The sequence below is a fragment of the Mugil cephalus genome, chromosome 22 (assembly GCF_022458985.1).
Source record: "Mugil cephalus isolate CIBA_MC_2020 chromosome 22, CIBA_Mcephalus_1.1, whole genome shotgun sequence".
NCBI lineage: Eukaryota > Metazoa > Chordata > Actinopteri > Mugiliformes > Mugilidae > Mugil > Mugil cephalus.
The window spans coordinates 14844957-14862361 of record NC_061791.1 but is presented as its reverse complement, the minus strand read 5'-3'; the positions used below and the strand labels follow the sequence as shown (position 1 = coordinate 14862361).

Here is a 17405-nt window from a genome sequence, read left to right as displayed (position 1 = left end):
ATATGTCATGTAACCACCTCAGTAAAAACAAACTGACCCCAACTCAGAGTTGAATTTTATGGGAAGAAGAACATTGTTCTGTTGCATTTATGGCTGAAACATACCACAGCGAGCAGAACAACTTGTCCAAAAAAAATATACTCTGGTTGTTGTTATGTTCTGTAGCATGTAAAGACTTCATATCATATCTGATTGTTTTGTGTAGCATCAACACAAACAGTTGGTTTGAAGAAATATTGTCCACGCAAATGTAGTCCATGTGAATTATGCTCAACAGTGGCCACTCTGCCCACAAGTGGTAATTACAAAAAAATTGACCAGACAACACTATGATCTTCTGGAGTCAGAAGCATTTAAGTCACTGAGTAAACAAATGGCACATGAAAAGGAATAAAATATACACTAACGTTAGCTAACGTTAGCTGCAACAAAGTATTAGGTAATATGAAACCCAATGGAAATATAAGTAAATGCTGTTTGTCAAACTGAAAAGTGTTTTTTCTTTTATTGCTTTTATGTTTGAAAAGTTCCACAGCTGTAAGCCTTTAAAATAAGATCCATTTAGTTATGAGATAAAGCTGTCCATGTAGCATCTTTGATATATGTTCGATTATGACAAGCGACATACAGAATACATGACTTCAATTAGATGTGGCATGAGGTTATGTTTGCCCCGCTAGTATTTCAGGATTGTGTCAAAAGCAAATAAAACAGCAATCCCACATATTTCTGTCCATTCTCAGAGCTCTGTGAGGTCTGAGGGGTTAAAGAAGGTCCTGCTCTACAAGGGCTTTCCGAGTTTCCCTAGAGTGTTATGGGAAATTCTATAGCATGTCTGGCTCCTGAACAGGAAACCAAACCCATCCAGACAGACGTCGGCAAAAGACATAAAGAAAGTGTCTCCCTCTGTGGGTTCAAATAACTGGTGGGAGACTATGTGTGAACTTTGTTATTGCTGTATCAGACCGGTAACTCCATGTCTTCAAGTAAATAAATTATCAGCACTAAATAAGTTTCGGCCAAACAACTCCACACTCTTCGTTGCTCATGATGTAATCAGAAGAAACCATAGACATCAAACATGGTAGATGTGCTGAAACTGAAGGTGAGCCAGATTGTTGCATAAAGTACTAGTGTATGTCTGGGCTCTTGTGCCTTTGTAACAATCAGATATACATTCAGTCAGAGTAAACCCAGGAACACGTTTCACACTTCACTACCTGATTATCACCGTGGTTTGGCCTCTGTGGCTGAGCCGACACCCGTCTGCACAAGCTAGACCAGACGGGTGTTTTTTCCGACCTCCTGTCTGAACAACACACCAGACAAAGCTGTCAGATAATATCATGTTTGATTTGCATGACTGGGATGTAGACAAATCTGTGTCTGAGCCCATGATCAGAGAAATCTGAACTTGTGTGCTTGTGAAGTAAGTCTACTGTTTCAGTCGAAGGTCTTACCCACTAAAGGTGAAGAGGCAAAAACATCTGATGTTGAGTGTGATTAATTTCAAGTGTAACTCAGCGTTAAATCCAAGTCATTCCTTGGCTAATGTTAGATTCCGGGTTTAGGCATCTAGTCAGGACTACAGCTTGTTTATACTTCCGCATCATAATCTAATCCACCCATCCTTCAAAGTCCGTACTTTAGAATTAAAATAGTCAAATCTGAACTTCAAAGCATGCAAGTCTGGAATTGTGTAATTGGTAAAGGCTACTGCGCCAGGTACAGAGAAACATAGGAGATCCTTTAAGATCTTGTTTTAAAACTCTGGAATAAATGTTTGGCTCTTAAGTATGTGTACAACTGCATATTGTGTGGAACTCACCTTTCCCATGCCAGCGTGGGCGTGTCCCATCTTGACAACCACAGGGAAGGAAGGGGTTGTAATCTGCAGACGAAGAAAGCATCGCAGAATGAGTTGGGTGTGAGCAACAGTGGATAAGATAAGGCTACCACAACCTAAGGCCACCAGCAAGGAGATCAGATGTCAAATACACTGTACAACACATTGTTTTTTGGGGAACCCAGAAATAATGCGTAAACTCAGTAGTGTCATACAGTATAATCACCAAGTTGATATAGCTAGCTTATTTAAACATTTAGCAGATATGGACCAAAATTAGACTCCATACAGCATTATACTTAAAGTGAACTTTGTTTGCCAAAAGGTCTTTTCTTAAAAAAATAAATTAAAAAAATGCTTAAAGAAAATGAAAGATTACAGTTGTACAGTTTTTCAGTACAGCCAACAGAATAAAAGGGCAGGCGAGCTAAGCTCAGTGACTGTCAACAGGGTGGAAAAGGACGTCACATAAAGTAGGGAGATTCAAAACGGTGCTCTGTGCTTTAAATATACAGTAAGACAGACATGTGGTAAACGGCACACTGAGACACAACCAAAAATTGGACAACTATTTCCCTGGCAGCTGATTAGGATATGTACATCAAGTGTCCAGAACCGTAGCCTTGCAGAAAGGCAGTCCATCCCACTAAACTTAAAGCTTCCCAGTTTTGGAAGCATGAGGTGGAGTCGGAAGAATGTCGGTTTATTACACAAAAGAACGAGGTTCTGGGAAGCTGGGTGGAAGACCACAGCTCATTGGGATGGATTTGGACAAACCCAACAGACCGCAAACATGCTATTTCTCACAGTTTGTGGAGTTGAAGTGGATGAAACATCAACAGATTACTTCAAACCTCCCTGTGGTTTCAATGTGCCTTGATGAATCTACTGATATGATTGTAAATGGGATGTAATCTAAAATAGGGACTTTTCCAAGTTTCAAAAGAACTTTCTCCACTCTTGTGTGAAATAGCTCTCAGGAAGCAATGCAAGGTTACACAAAGGCCTTTTCAGGTCAGACGAAGAATAACAATTTTTATTTTACAAATGCAGTACCTCATTCATGTCACATCCTCAGAAATGGATTTTGGTGTAACACTGTCTTCGGAGAAGTCGCATTACTGGTCACCAGCATTTGGAAGTGCTCAGGACCCAGTACGCTTTTTGCATACACACATCTCTCTGAATCCAAACCCAAAGTTTACAGTGCATATTTTTGAATTTTTTTCAACCTCGTCCAGGTGAAGGCCACAAAGAAATCAACAATTACAGATGTTCAGGGTCAGAGGTAAAAAAAAAACTAAAAAAAAAACAAGAGATCAGAGCTGGGAGGAGGAAGTGAACGCCTAAACAGCTGCTGTCATTTCATCCAGACCCTCCCATGCTAACGCTGTCGTTGTGAGACAAGCCTTGAACTGACGTAGAGCTGCTTGAGGGTGTGAACGTAGCCTCTGCTGACAGATTCTGACAGTTTAGGCCTGCCGGACATGCTGCCAAGATAAAGTGTACTATAATTGTCTCAATTAGCACTTTGCGAGTGCCAGATTACAAAAGGGAGGAGAGGCTACATAGAGGGGGCCTCTTGTAACTTACTTCCAAGTACTTAACATCTTGTAAAGTGAAGAATATGTAAAGGGAAATATATAGTTTCGAATCTAATTCTCTAATCTGGTAACCTAGACTGAAATGCAAAAATGATAAAATGGTTTTCATGAGCAAGCCATTAGTTGTATTGTGAGTTCTGTATATATGGGCATTTTCATACATAATGGTAGAGTCAGTGTTGCAGAGGATTCAAGTGCTTTATTGCTCAAGCTTATGTGTCATAATCTGTATAGATGCTCCCCTTATTCCCCCCTTATTATAAGCATTAAACAAGAATATGTCATTCTGTGTCTAAAGGTACATGAAGCTGCATCCTTCACTTTTGTCTTTTGCAGGCAAAACCTGGGCAGAACTATGTGTGTTTCATTATTTTATTAGTCAGTGTCTGCTGTCTCATCCAGCATTTTATTTCTGTATAATGTCAGAGTACAGATTGTTCTCAAATGTGTGCATCATCATTTCTGGCCCACAGTTCAACACCCCCACCAATGCCACTCCCAGGATAGGATTTTCAGGATGTTTTGGGAGATTTACCTAGGAGGTTTAATATGCAGTTTGTCTGAACTCTGGTGAGTGGGAGGAATTAAGTTGATTTAACGGTTCAGTGGTTCTGATATCTTTTCCAGTATGCCCCCTTCAGGTGCCAATAAGAGTTCATGCACCTCCGTCCTGCAATCTCAACTCAAACTTATTTTTATTTGTCATCTTGTTTATGTCTAAATGAGATCTATGTGTTTTCTCTGTTTTAGAAAAGGTGGGATGCATGCGGCCAGCCTTGTACAGCAGTTGCGTGTGTGCGTCACATGTGGAATGATGAGATGCCTGAGGTTCAACACATATCTGAGAAGAGCTCCGCAGTAGAACAGTGTTGATGTCTGTTAGTCTGTTAGAGTGTTCTGGGCGGATAGGGGCCTGGAGCCACCCACTCTGTCTGGACATGTTCCTCCCAGCCATTCCCATCAGCATGGCAATGACGGCAGACTTCTTGGGGTTGGACAACCACATCCTTTTAGCCGGATGAAAGTGGAGTTACAGACAGAAACGTGTCCTCATAGCTGTTTTTTAGGTAATGAATAGACCACAAAAACGTAACTGAGTTAATATCTTAACTGATATTAAGTGATCTTAGGTTGCTTGTATGACTAAGAACATATTCAGAACACCTGCTTTTGCAGGAGGGATTGTTGTAGGACCCTGTAGCATCAATGCTATGTTAACTATACAAACTAATCTACCTACCTTATCCATTTATATGCCTTTTTACTTTGTAGCATCTGTGGGTCTGTGCTTTGCGTATTATACTAGCTAATCTACCTACCTACCTACCTGTCTTTTTACGTGTATGGCCTTGTTACATTAGTGGGTTTGTGCTTACTAACTTATATACCAACTAATCATTTTAACGACCTAGCATGTGTGGGTTTGTGCTATGCTAACTATACTTCTAATCTACCTGCCTACTTACCTGTCTATCAACCTAATTTTACTTGTAGAACCTTGTACCATCAGTAGGTCTTTGTTTTGCTAACTATATAAGCTAATCTACCAACCAACCTACTTTTTACTTGTAGGACTTTGCTACATTAGTGGATCTGTGCTTACTAATTTACTAACCAATCTATCTACCTACATTTTCACCTACCTACCTACCATCTGTGGGTTTGTGCTATGCTAACTACACAAACTAATCTACCTGCCTACCAACCTGTCTACCTACTTTTTACTACCTTGTAGCATCAGTGGGTCCGTGTTTTGCTAACTATATTACCTACCATACCTACCCACCTACTATACACCTATGCTATACTAGCTAATCTAGGTACAATCCTACCTACCTACCTTACAGCAGCAGGATAAAAGCTAACTTAGCTATCAAGCTCAATTAGCAATCTATTTAGCTTTTGCTAACATGTTCACTGACTAAAAAGTCAAATTTGTACAATCAAACCTGTCTCAAAACTGTGTGCAAATCATTTGTAGAATAACAGAATAGCTTTTTTTCTGTGTTAAATTTGACGCTGAAGCTTCCAGCAATAAAACCAAGCATTTAGGATAGCATTTAGTTATGTCACTGGTGTGCACAGTGGCTGGAATTTTTTGTTCAGACATAAGGGAGTATGTTTTATGGGGAGATTCTTTATTTTACATTCTTAACAAGGTTGTTCAACAAAACATGTTTCCCTCCTTAAAAAAAGCCTTGGTGGCCTTTAGTGTCTGCAATCTCTCAGATGTGGAAATTTTTAGTTTAAATCTTTCTGTTTAATCTCAGCTGCACACGCACCACCCGGCCTTTTGTTCCCAGCAGAAATCTGTAAAAGGCATCCAGTGTGGTAAAGATGTTAAGAAGACACATGCTACAAAAGCTAATTATATGGTGGGTGATTTCACCAGTCTAGGTTTTCTTTCACAATGCACTGGCTCCTTCCACTTACAGTAAATGCACTGATCTGACACATGGTGCAAATATTTCAAGGAAACCCACCATATCCCACTCCTTCAGGCTGTATTGTTATATGCTGGGGTCTGTGTCTGAGATGACTCATGCTTCCCCTAATGTCACAAACAAATGACATACCAGTCCTGAATAAATTCCTTCTGTTGTGAAACCTTTAGAGAGTGAAACCTTTAAAATCACAATTAAATAAATAAAAAAAATAATAAATGAAATTTATTGAAAAAAATGATCACAATTGAATGAAAATTAAAACATTTTAAGGTAACAGCTAAAATAAATATTGTAGCGGCCCAAATGATGTACATTTCAGTACGGTAAAACTGAATTAAATTGTTAATTCTCCAGTAAGGCTGTACAATTATCTGAAATACAAAAAGTTCTTTAGAAGTATAAAACTACACCACTGACATCATAGGGTGATAATATGCTATCTGACTTGTGGGTTTATCACTAAATGAGCTCATTTGAAGTTACAAATAGTCATTTGATCAGTTATTATATAAAAATGTGCATCAGTGCAGCATAACTTCAATTTTCTTCTGCGTCACACTGAATTACGGGAGTCGGTCAGTGACCTAAAATTCACACTGGGAGGAAAACGTTTGACATTTATGTGTGGATTTGCTATAATTTAAAACAGTCATCCCCTTTTTTCTTCGGGATTATGGTAATTTTGTTATAAGATGGTAAATACATATATATACAATATTTAACAGAAAGCTGAGCAAATATGGGTCACACACATACACACTATAAAGAGAGGGACGCAGCGCCTTAGATGCTGAGCAGCAGGAGTTAAAGCACTCTTCGGGGGCACATGCATTATAAAGCAAAACACATGGTGCACCCATCCCGCATTTATGATCTCTTAATTTTTATTATGGCCACTCAAACCTGCCACATCAAGGAGGAGACATGAGGCGCGATGGTTGAGGCAGACGGCGAGAGCAGGGGGACCCCGACCCAGAATCCTTTTCAAGAGTCCAACCGCCGTGGGACCAAAGGGAGCCTGCCCACATCAAACCCGGGCCTGAGGATTAAGTGAGCCTCAGGAGAACAGTAATGTTTATCGCGCAAGCTCCTACTAAGTTATTAGCTGAATTCATACACCTGACAGGACTGGATTCAGGTCTCTTTGAAAGCGCTGCACGTGAACCTGTGAGTGGTTTAACCCTAACCCTTTTTTTTTACTTTGAGTAGCTATTAGAAATAAACAATAATTACACAAACATATCCCCAGGCAGAGATCCCTTAAACCGTGATGATGGGCAGCAGGTTCTTGAAATTTGGAGAAACTATGTTTGTATCTAAATAGGTACAATATGACAGGTTAAATATTCAGTTAGGCTGTTGACTTCCTCTTCCAAACTCGAAAGTGGAAATGAGTAAAAATGTGAAATGGGATTTTAAGTGGTATGAATAGTCAGCTTGTGTGCTTTTATAGTGGCTTCAGTATTTGTATCATCAATATTGACTCAAGTGAACAATTAAGAAAATTTGCCACGACCAAAACTCCAATCAGAAGATACCACTGTCATGTTTGAGCAATTAATACAGGATGACAATAGTCAGCAATTAATTAGAATAGCTTTAAAATCAAATGAACAACCAAAAAAAATGTATACTGTAAAAACAAAAGTAATTGAGTTAATGAATTCCAACACAGTTGTCATTCCTCACTAAATGTCTTAACGTGTGGCGCCGCTATCGTTGTTTCATACTGTGTGTCCCATGGTAACATTTCAGGAGCGCAGCATCTGTCCCACAGCAACCACACATCTGATGGAGTTCAGAGCTGCGTTTTCAACGTTTGATATGTCACATATGCAATATGTAACATGATAACCCTTTAGCTAACTTGACAGTACAGCTGCTCTCATTAATAATGATATTTTAAATGGAAAAACAGTTGGCAGCTAATTTCGCAAACATGGCAGCTGTGTGTTTTATCCAGAGTAAGTCACTCGTTTAAATCGCATCAAGGCAAATCAATTTTAAAAGACATTCTTTCAACAAAGGCAGACTGTGGTCCTCCTTAGGTCGCAAGTGTCTGGACCAAAAAACTTGCACTTGAACACACCACAAACAGCCAACGGCCAGCTGGCTCACACATTCTACACCTGCGTGAAAGGAAATAAGCAAATACTAACAGTCAGTCTTCCTCATTGGGATGGTAAAAAGAGGAGCAATTATTAGTTGGGAGGCCATTAAGTTAAGAAGCACCGTAAGTGACTGTTGTCACCGGTTCTCTAATCCGAACAGCCAATCAGAGGGATCTCTCTCGCTGACTTATTTCACTGTTGACTGAGTATGTTGAATTAGCTGCAAAGTTGACTCAGGTCAATGGTGCAGGACACACTTGAAAATGGACAACCATCGACTTTGTATGTTACAACCCTTACGGAAGAAGTAACAACTCGGAGACTTTCCCAAAACATCAAACTATTCATTTATTTTGTAGTAAATTGTCGATTATCACTAAAACTGTTCTCAATAATTAGCTGTTATTTGGTATAAATTATATCTGATAGTATTTCTGTTGCAGCTTTAGTTGCTTTTTTTTATTTTTAAATGAGAGCTACTAACATAGAGGTGATCTTAATTTGTGTCAACCAAAACAACCGCAAAGCCCCGGCAGTCTAAACCCATCTGACTGGAAACCAACAAACTTTATGTAACTCATGTTCCCAAACTAAGAGTGACGTAAACATGACACATACAGTAGTTCCTGGATGCGCCCCCATAACAGCTATTTACAAGTTGTCATAGTAACCCCCTGGGGCCACATCCGCCCAAAACTACAACAGATGCCCAGTATGTGTACATAGTAAGGGCAGTCTAATGTGGCATGGTAATTATTGTTGTGGAATTTGAGCTCATCTGGCTTCCATTAGGGTCCATCCTGGTGTATGAACGAGGCAGCTGTCTGGGAAACACACAACTTAGGGCTGAGGATGGAAGTTTCCAGGGTGGATGCTGCCTAACAACACAGAGGTGCTGACAGAGATGGTCAGTGTCTTGTGGTGGTCAAGCTGCCTGCTTTGTCATCGTAGCCTATTTGGTAAACACCAAGGAAGTGGTGAAATGTGCAGTGTCTTGATGTTTCTGCAGAAACTTGGGTAAAAGTTGTTTTGATCAGAGTTTATCTAACATCAGTTGATATAAAAAGATTCTTCTACTTGACAATCTGCCACTTGGTAATCTGATTACAATGATTTGATTGAGGGGAAGCACCTAAAATGATGACAAAAAAACCCGAACTTACATTTAGACTAGAAAACCGGCGCCTGTTACCTTAAACTGAACCAGTGTCAGATCACAGAGCAGCTCTTTAATGCTAAACCTGTAATCAAATTCAAAGATCACAAGTCTATGTTGTGGAAGTTTCCATGGCTGTCTGCATCTCATTCTGGAAGCTTCTATCAAATACAGATTGCACAAATAAAAAAAATACAACTATTATAAAACTTGAAATTGTGCAAACAAGATTTAAAATAATTAAGCATTATAAATGGGAAAATAGTATTTAACAAATACTAACAAACTAGCATTAGCATGCTAACATGCTAAACTAAAATTTTGATTTTGTAATTTTTGAAGATTTTGATTCATACTTGGGCATCTGATTTTATCTGTTGTAACACAGCAACAACAAACTAAAGCTTTATTACTAATAAGTTAGATCTATTGTTGAATAAGGCAGGCCCATAGCTCATTGATTCAAGTATTTAACTATTGAAATAATTGCATTAATACAAACTGTGTCTGTGCTGACACTCATTAATAAACACTGTATTAATTTACTGCTAATGTAATTTCTGTGAACAGATATCTGGATATAAATGCAGAATGATGGCCTCGCAGTAGCATCATTATTACACAGGATGAGATGTTACAATCCCTTGTGCCATGATCTGAGGCAAAACACATTTAGAAGCCTAGTCCAACTGAAAAACCGACCAGCAGGCAGCAGTCAGCTACCAACTAGCAACCAACAAGAAGACACCAGCTAACTAGCCTAGCCAACAGCAGTAGGCCCACATAATCCCATCCCCCAGTAGAGTGTGAGTGGGAAATGCCGGCATTTCAACCAACCTGACAGTAGTATTTGGTTTTTGGTAAGAAGTGATGGGATACGTGACTACATTTCAACCAACAAGACAGATCCAAGACAAAACACATTTAGAAGCCCAGTACAACTGAAAAACCCACCACCAGGCTAGCCGTCAGCTACCAACTAGCAACCAACAAGAAGACACCAGCTAACCAAGCTAGCCAACATCACTAGGCAGTATGCAGCACACCAGACTCTTAAGAACTCAAGAATATGAGTTTGGTAAAATGCCATTTAGACTTCATTAGGGGGTGTGTTTTAACTAATACAGAGAAAGACTATATTGCTTTGATGGACCTGGCAGATCTTTGCTAGAGCATAATCAGTTCCCAACAGAAAGGTTCCAGATCAACTCTCCGGCTCTGAAAATACGCAGGCGGAGAAAGTAGTTGCCAAGATACAACTCTAAATCTTCACGAGACGAGTTCTGAGCTTCTAATACAAACATTTTCTGCTGAAACAGCTCCACGTTAAAGGATTCGACACTGACAAACACTTTAACTTTTTGCATAGTAGTTGCAGGAATGTTTTTGAGAAACTACGTTGAGCTATTAGATGAGGAGCTGTAGGCAACCGGCACACCTGAATGATACAAACAGGTCTCAATTAATTCTGCCTCAAGAATTCTGTGACCTTAAACCCATTTGTGACCAGCAGTAACTCCAGGTGTTGCTACTGACTCCTCTATCTCTCATTCTCCAATTTATCTATTAATGGTTGCAACATCCTGTATTCCTGGGTCACTGCAATTTACCTTGTTAAAAAGAAATATGACTATGGCTGTGCATGTACTGTACACTGTATGGTCTTTACATGTTCAGTGACTTGTAGTTACACTTTTGCTGAGGCACATATTAGCTGCAATGTAGCTACACTGGCCAAGAGTGTAGACTCCTGTAGCTATGCCAAAACTTCTTAAAGCACATCCAGAAATGCCACTTTATCCAGTCTTTGAAAATATAAAACAGCTCTTATGAAGGAGCCACCTGTGATTTCTCTGTGATCTCACAGGTGGTTGATATTACAGATGGGTAACCAATATGTTTTAATAACAGAACACGGCCACTACTTGAGTCCAGTCCATTCATTTTAAATAAACACAGATTTGTTTGAAAGTCCATGTTGAATACATGTCCAGACTAGACGAAAGAGGAGCTCTTTAAGACCGGCTTCTTTGCGGTTGCGCTGTAATAGGGACCAGGACAGGCCTTATTAGTGATAATCAATTCACTAACCTACATTCCTGCCTCAGAAGAAAAAAAAAAGGATAGACAGGCCTTGGGCGAACCAACCCTGCAGAAACCATCAACTCTGTGCCACATTCCTCTCTGTCTAAGAGGGAAAGGATGTTTCTTTCCCATTTTCCAGCGGCTCGTACACTATTAGGTCTCGGAAAAGGCAGAGCAGAAATGAAGTGCGCAGTTTTGGATTCCCGGTCCTATGATGAGTGGAGCGAATGGAATCATTTGGTCAGTGCTTTCAGCTCGAGTGCTGCTGGCGAAAACAGTGGTAGATCCAAACCTGCACCTGTGAGCAACGTGAATGACACGCAAGTCTGCTCACACACTCAGCGCTGACTTGTGACGACAAATGTTCTTTCTGAGACAGTTCTCATTTTCCCGTCCAGGTGTCTGCACACACTCAAAGGTCAAACGTCAGTGTGACACGCCGGTTTGGGCGGTTTACGTGGAAAGTACTTCTTTAATCCGACTGATATTATTCTGATTGAGGCTCCAACGTAACTGTTTACATGGACGCTAAATAAAAACATCACTAAGAATATAACTGTTGTTGGCATTAAATGTACTGGATATTGCCTAAAGTGTATTGTGTATTCAAAGGCTTTGCCACAACACTCCCAGCCTCGCTCGGCTTTTCAAACATCGGCTTGAATGACTCGTTGAAAGGCTACCGCCTTGTTTCCGTCCACGCCACTTCATAATTTCTTCTGCTGTTTAAGCCTCATAAGGAAAAGATGCACAGAAAAAAAATATTTATTCCACCCTGAGGAAACGACCGGATCAACTGTTATTTTATGGTTATTAGGTGTTAATATTTCCCTTTTAACACATTATTAACAAATGTTTACACCAACCAAATCAGGCCGGTCTGCTCCGTTTTGGGCTATTATTCTAATTAACTGTTGGGTGCATTTGCCTCTGACATAGCCACCGCAAGGCCGTCCAGATCGCCCCACCTTTCTCTGACCTTGTGATTTCTTGAGAAAAACCCTCACGCGGTTTCCTCCTTTAAGCAGTTCCTTCGCGCACTATCCCGTTTCCACAGAAGGTACATGAAACGCAGGAAGCTGGACGCTCTAATCAAGCAGCTGCACTGTAACATTCAGGATGCAAAGCAGATGTTAGGTGCCTGGATTCGACGGAGCGCGCGGAACGCCGCTCCGGCTGCGTTCGCGCTGGGGATTAACTTAGCGGTTCGCCACAGTTTCACGCGATGTTGTCAGGAAAATTACAGCTCGCCAAAGCATCAGTTGTTTCCCTCAAATTTGGTATCGGGTGGTTTTCAAAGGCAGCCACGGGCAGAGTGGGAATTTCGATAACCTGTAAACCATCTCATCCAGAGCAGGCCTGCAGACTCAGTGGGCAAAGTGTTATGTCTGTCCGTGTGAATAAAGCTAAGCTAAACGCAAAGCCATTCATCTGCAGTGGCTGTTAAGATAATCAGTAATTAAGTGATTTAAAGGCATTTGTCAATGTCTGCAAAAGCTGAAATCTTATATGCATACTTAAGCTTCATTTCTCAACAAACTGTAAGAACTGTATTTGCTTTCCCTTTGAGGTTGTACAACATTATTTTGTTAACAGCTTTTGAGGTCTTCCTTGTAAATTGTGCATAAGACAAATTTATATACTGCCATTTAGGCTTATCCTGATCTCTAAACAGAGAAAGGACTGCTTCATTGGATAAGGCCTCATTGGAATTATGTTTTAGATGTAAGATAAACCTATGAGGGCAGTAAAGTAGAGCAACAGCTGCAAAAACAGTAGCTGCTTTCTGGAATTCTAAAAAAAAGGCCCACTCAAACGTCCAAAAATGATAGACCAAGATGTATTTAAATCATTTCCTGTCCTGTGCCTCTGATAAGGTGCGGTAAATGAGCGGACGCATGAGGCAGCAGGAGTCAGCAACTTCTTTTTGACAGCAGAGGAAGGAAAGGCGGTTTTGTGCGGAGTGCATACCGGGGGCCCAGCCCAAATGTCAGCACCGCTACTGTTTTCAATTAAGACACGGTACATAGGGAGGAGAGAGGCGGAATATCAAGGAGGAAGATGTTTTGGAACAGCTGGATGTGGCAAAGCGAGGCTGTATTTATATAACGACCCTGCAAGCTGCAGGAATCGGTGGTACTCCGTAATAAACTGCAGAAATATTAACAAAATTAACCGGAAATTGAATTAAACTTGAGAGCAATCGGGGCCTACAATCCTCTAAATATATTTAGAACAGAAAATCTTAGCGAACTAATAGTTCCCATCTGGATTTGCTGGCTAGTGACCACGAAATAGTTCTTAGGACCTTGTACACAGATGGCTTGTACAGAACCACACAGTGCTGGTCGTTTCATGTTTCTATGGTGAAATCTCTTGGTAAAAGACCAAGACCATGCCAGACCACGCCATCAGGTTAAATGGTCTACGACATAGGTCTTCAACACGGGGTCCACGACCCCTAGGGGGTCCGCGGAGGTACTACAGGTAGGTTGCAAAATCTTTGGTTGCTTAGATATTTTTATATATATTTTTAATCCCCCCCCCCCACACACAAATTTAAATTTCATTATAAACATTAACATGAATCGAACATATTTTAGTAAATGATAATAATAATGTATTTTTATAAATAGCACTATAGGCTGAGTTTACTATAGAACACATAGAGTAGGTAGGGGGTCCCTACTTAATCTCTCTGTCAGTTTGGGGTCCTTGGCCTGAAAAATGTTCCATGGTCTGTGATAAATAGGCACAATAAAATAACATTTTCAAGTACTGTTTTTTATGCATGATGAAGACTGGTCAAAATGTGCGATTGTTTGCACCTTTTCACCAAAAGAAATATGCGGTTAAACTGTTAAATCATTCACATTAAAATGTGTTAAATCCAAGAGGCCACCTCCTGCGGTGTCAACAACTGCAGTTCCACAAATGTCCACTGGAGGCTGGCTCCAACAGCGAGTCAATCCCCGCTGACCTCCATGTTAAAACGTCTACCTTTACAACAGAATCAAAGATGTAGTCAGGTCCACGATTTGATTTAAAAGTTATGCTAGTTAAACATAGCTTACATACAACAGTCAATAATACCGAGGGAAAATGTGTTATGTTGTTATAGGTGCTAGCTTTTTATTTGAACGATAATGCCTAAGCTTTACAGTTTACACCTTTATAAAGAAAAAGCTTCTAACCGTTTATAAGCAATAACCTGGCAACTCCTAGGATTTGTCATATGATAAACTTACTTTAAGGAAGTGGAGGAGATATCTTATAAAGCAGAAAAAAGAAATGAGCAACTGGGAGGGCCAAACAGAACAAACACACCACAGAGTTGAGTGTTTGTGGTATGACTAAGATAAGGGCTGAGGAACTTTGACATGGAAAGTATTATCCTGAGTTATCTAAACACCAATATGAATTTCCTAACAGCTAGAAAAAATAATTGCGTAACGTGACCATGTTTCCATGCTGTGCATAAATGTTTATGTAAAATCTCTTGTCTGGTTAATGGGGGATTCCAGCAGTAAAACCCACCTCCTCCTGTGGCCAGTACAGCAAATCATGGTCAGCTATGGACAACAAAACCTACACCCTTTGGTCTCACTGGGGGGCAGTTTATCATTGCCCACAGAAAGAGTGAGCCCAACAAATGCCCAACAACGGTTTATCATAGCTAAACACAAACAGTGGTCATGTACTACGTGAGAAATCTCCAGTCAGACTATCATGCTTTCTTTTGCAAATAAGATGCCATGTACCCAGACGTTCATATAAGTATATATGTATAAAATGTGATTTTTTTAAATCTAGGGTGGCCGTGCAGCTGCCGTAAACATGAATGAGTGAAGTTCTGACTCTTTAAAGAAATTTAAATTTGTGTTGTAATGTATTGGAAAAAAAAAACATGACAGGCTTAGCTTGGAAGTCAGAAAGCTGATTATGCTGTGGAAAAAAACAGTCATTTTGTTTTGGGGGACGTCAGTCACCCACGTCATTTGAGCATTCATGCAGCTATTTTGTGGTGGAAACACGCTCGATAATTAAAGAAAATGTGGGGAGAGTTACCAGATTTAGATTCTGACAAAAATTTGCTCTGGATAACGGCCATTAGGTGTTCATAATGAAATCAGCTGACTCAGAGCAGGTTGGTCACTTCTCCTTTTTTGATGTTCCCATGGGTAAAAAGTATGTTATTCTTAGAATAATAGCTCTTCTTAAAGCAAAGGTTACATGACTCATCCCTCAAACGGTAACTCATCAATCGTCTCTGTTTCCTATTAAACATTATGGCTAGTCACCAAAGCTCTGCAGTGACTGTGGAGTCAAACTTTGTGTGCACTGTGCTTACACAAGTGGAAAAACATTAGTGGCGAGGGGCGTCCTGACGATGTGATGTCATCTCTAAATTTAACCCTGTCTGAGACCCTCCACCCTTCCCAGCATCCTCTGGACCCCCGTTGACACACGCCACCTCTGACTTGCTGATGACTCACTGGGCCATCTTTAACTTTCTCATTCCTGCTCCCACACACACCTTCCCGCTGCTGCTGGGGTTTCTAGGTTTTTATGGTTTGGAAGCAACTGGTGATATTTACTGCACTAAACTTTCCGCTAAACTATGCTTTGATGCTGGAAGCAGCTCGCAGATAACTAAATAATAATAATAATAATATATTTGCTCTATTTTGCGACATCTTTGTCATTCATTCTCTGAACTTTTTAGGTAGTTCTGAAACTGTCTGAACTTGATTATGTATTATACAGTATAAACTGTACTTTGTCTGTATACTCTGACTTGCCAAATCATTAGGTATACTAGTGAATGCATTCTAAGATAACAACGCCATGACACGCAAAGCATTGAAAACACAAAATCGTTGTGCTGTCGTAAGGAACCCTGGAATGCAGAAGGGTTAAAACCTACACCAACAGCAGCACTACGCAGCATGAACTGCCAATTTTCTTGTCATGTTATGTTGTACCTCATGTACGACATGTCGTAGCTCACACATGTCATGCTTGCTACGCTGAACTGTAAATTCACACGCATAACCTGTGTTATTACTGTGCTATGTCTCTTTACATGAAATGGCGGTGGGCAATTTGGGAAAAAGAATTTTCCCCTCGAGAACTATAAAGTCCCGCACTAAATCCCCGTTCATGACCGGTCTAATGTTCAGTTTGTGTTGAAACATTGTCAGAGAGGAGGCAACTCAACTGTGTGGTCATTTCGGAGGATGTCGATTGTGATGTCACATACTGTTTTTTATACAGCGTTTACCTAAAACAAGACCTAAAAAAATAATTTAATGTGTATTTTAGCGTTTTAGTTTGGCCAAGTCCCATCCACTAACAAGAAGGAGGTGGAGCTTATATGACCTACGCTGCAGCCAGACACCAGGGGGAGCTCTACTTGCTTTGGCTTCACTTTTGAGGAGCGGTTCCATCTTCTGTCTTTATACTTGTGAACGTGCTGATGTCAAATCTAACATTAACTTTACTTTAAGCTCAGTTTTGCTCTCCACCGCTCTTGACGGAAATATTTAGCTCTGTAGCTGCTAAACGCTCTCTTTGCAAGCATGTTGCTAACTTAGCTGCTTGGTGTTGGACAATTTGTGTATGTTTAATTTCGTCATCCCTCTCTGTGTGACTGCTCGCTCACTAGTCAGGTGGATTTCTGAGACGCTGAAAGCAGGTAGAGTGTAGAATGCCACTACTCATAGAGTCCAGTCTATACTACAGCCTCTGACACAAATATGTCACAAAAAAACTGACATTACGACCAAGTGTGACAGCATCCATGCTAAAATCAAGCTGTGTTGGAATAAACCAAATTGTACTTTTTTTCTTTTTTACTGTGCTCAGCATCAGCCCTGGTTTAGGCATTCCCTCAGCCCTAAGGAATTCTTCAAAGCTATTTCCATGCTGTCATATGCCCGTGTTTATGGTCAGGCCTGGTGTCTCATTGTCTCATGCCGTAATACAACATAGTCATTTTGTGGGGTTTCCTGACCACACTCACACCAAATATGTACAGTAGAGTACAGCGGGGGACCCTGCGTCCGAGTAGCGAGCGCTGTGGTCGCGCTTGGCCCGTCTGAGTAGGAAGTTACTGACCGTTCATCATATTTTATTGCAGGGGGAGTCCCATTG

At 40.4% G+C, this 17405-nt stretch overlaps 1 protein-coding gene across 1 annotated transcript in view; it reads right to left on the bottom strand.

Moving 5' to 3' along the window:
* The window catches only part of LOC124999778 (synapsin-3-like), a 111392-nt gene that overhangs the window by 21472 nt on the left and 72515 nt on the right, over nt 1–17405 (bottom strand). Inside the window, exon 7 of the mRNA XM_047574809.1 lies at nt 1829–1891. Within this exon, the coding sequence (XP_047430765.1) occupies nt 1829–1891 (63 nt within the window). The remainder of the gene's footprint in view (nt 1–1828; nt 1892–17405) is intronic.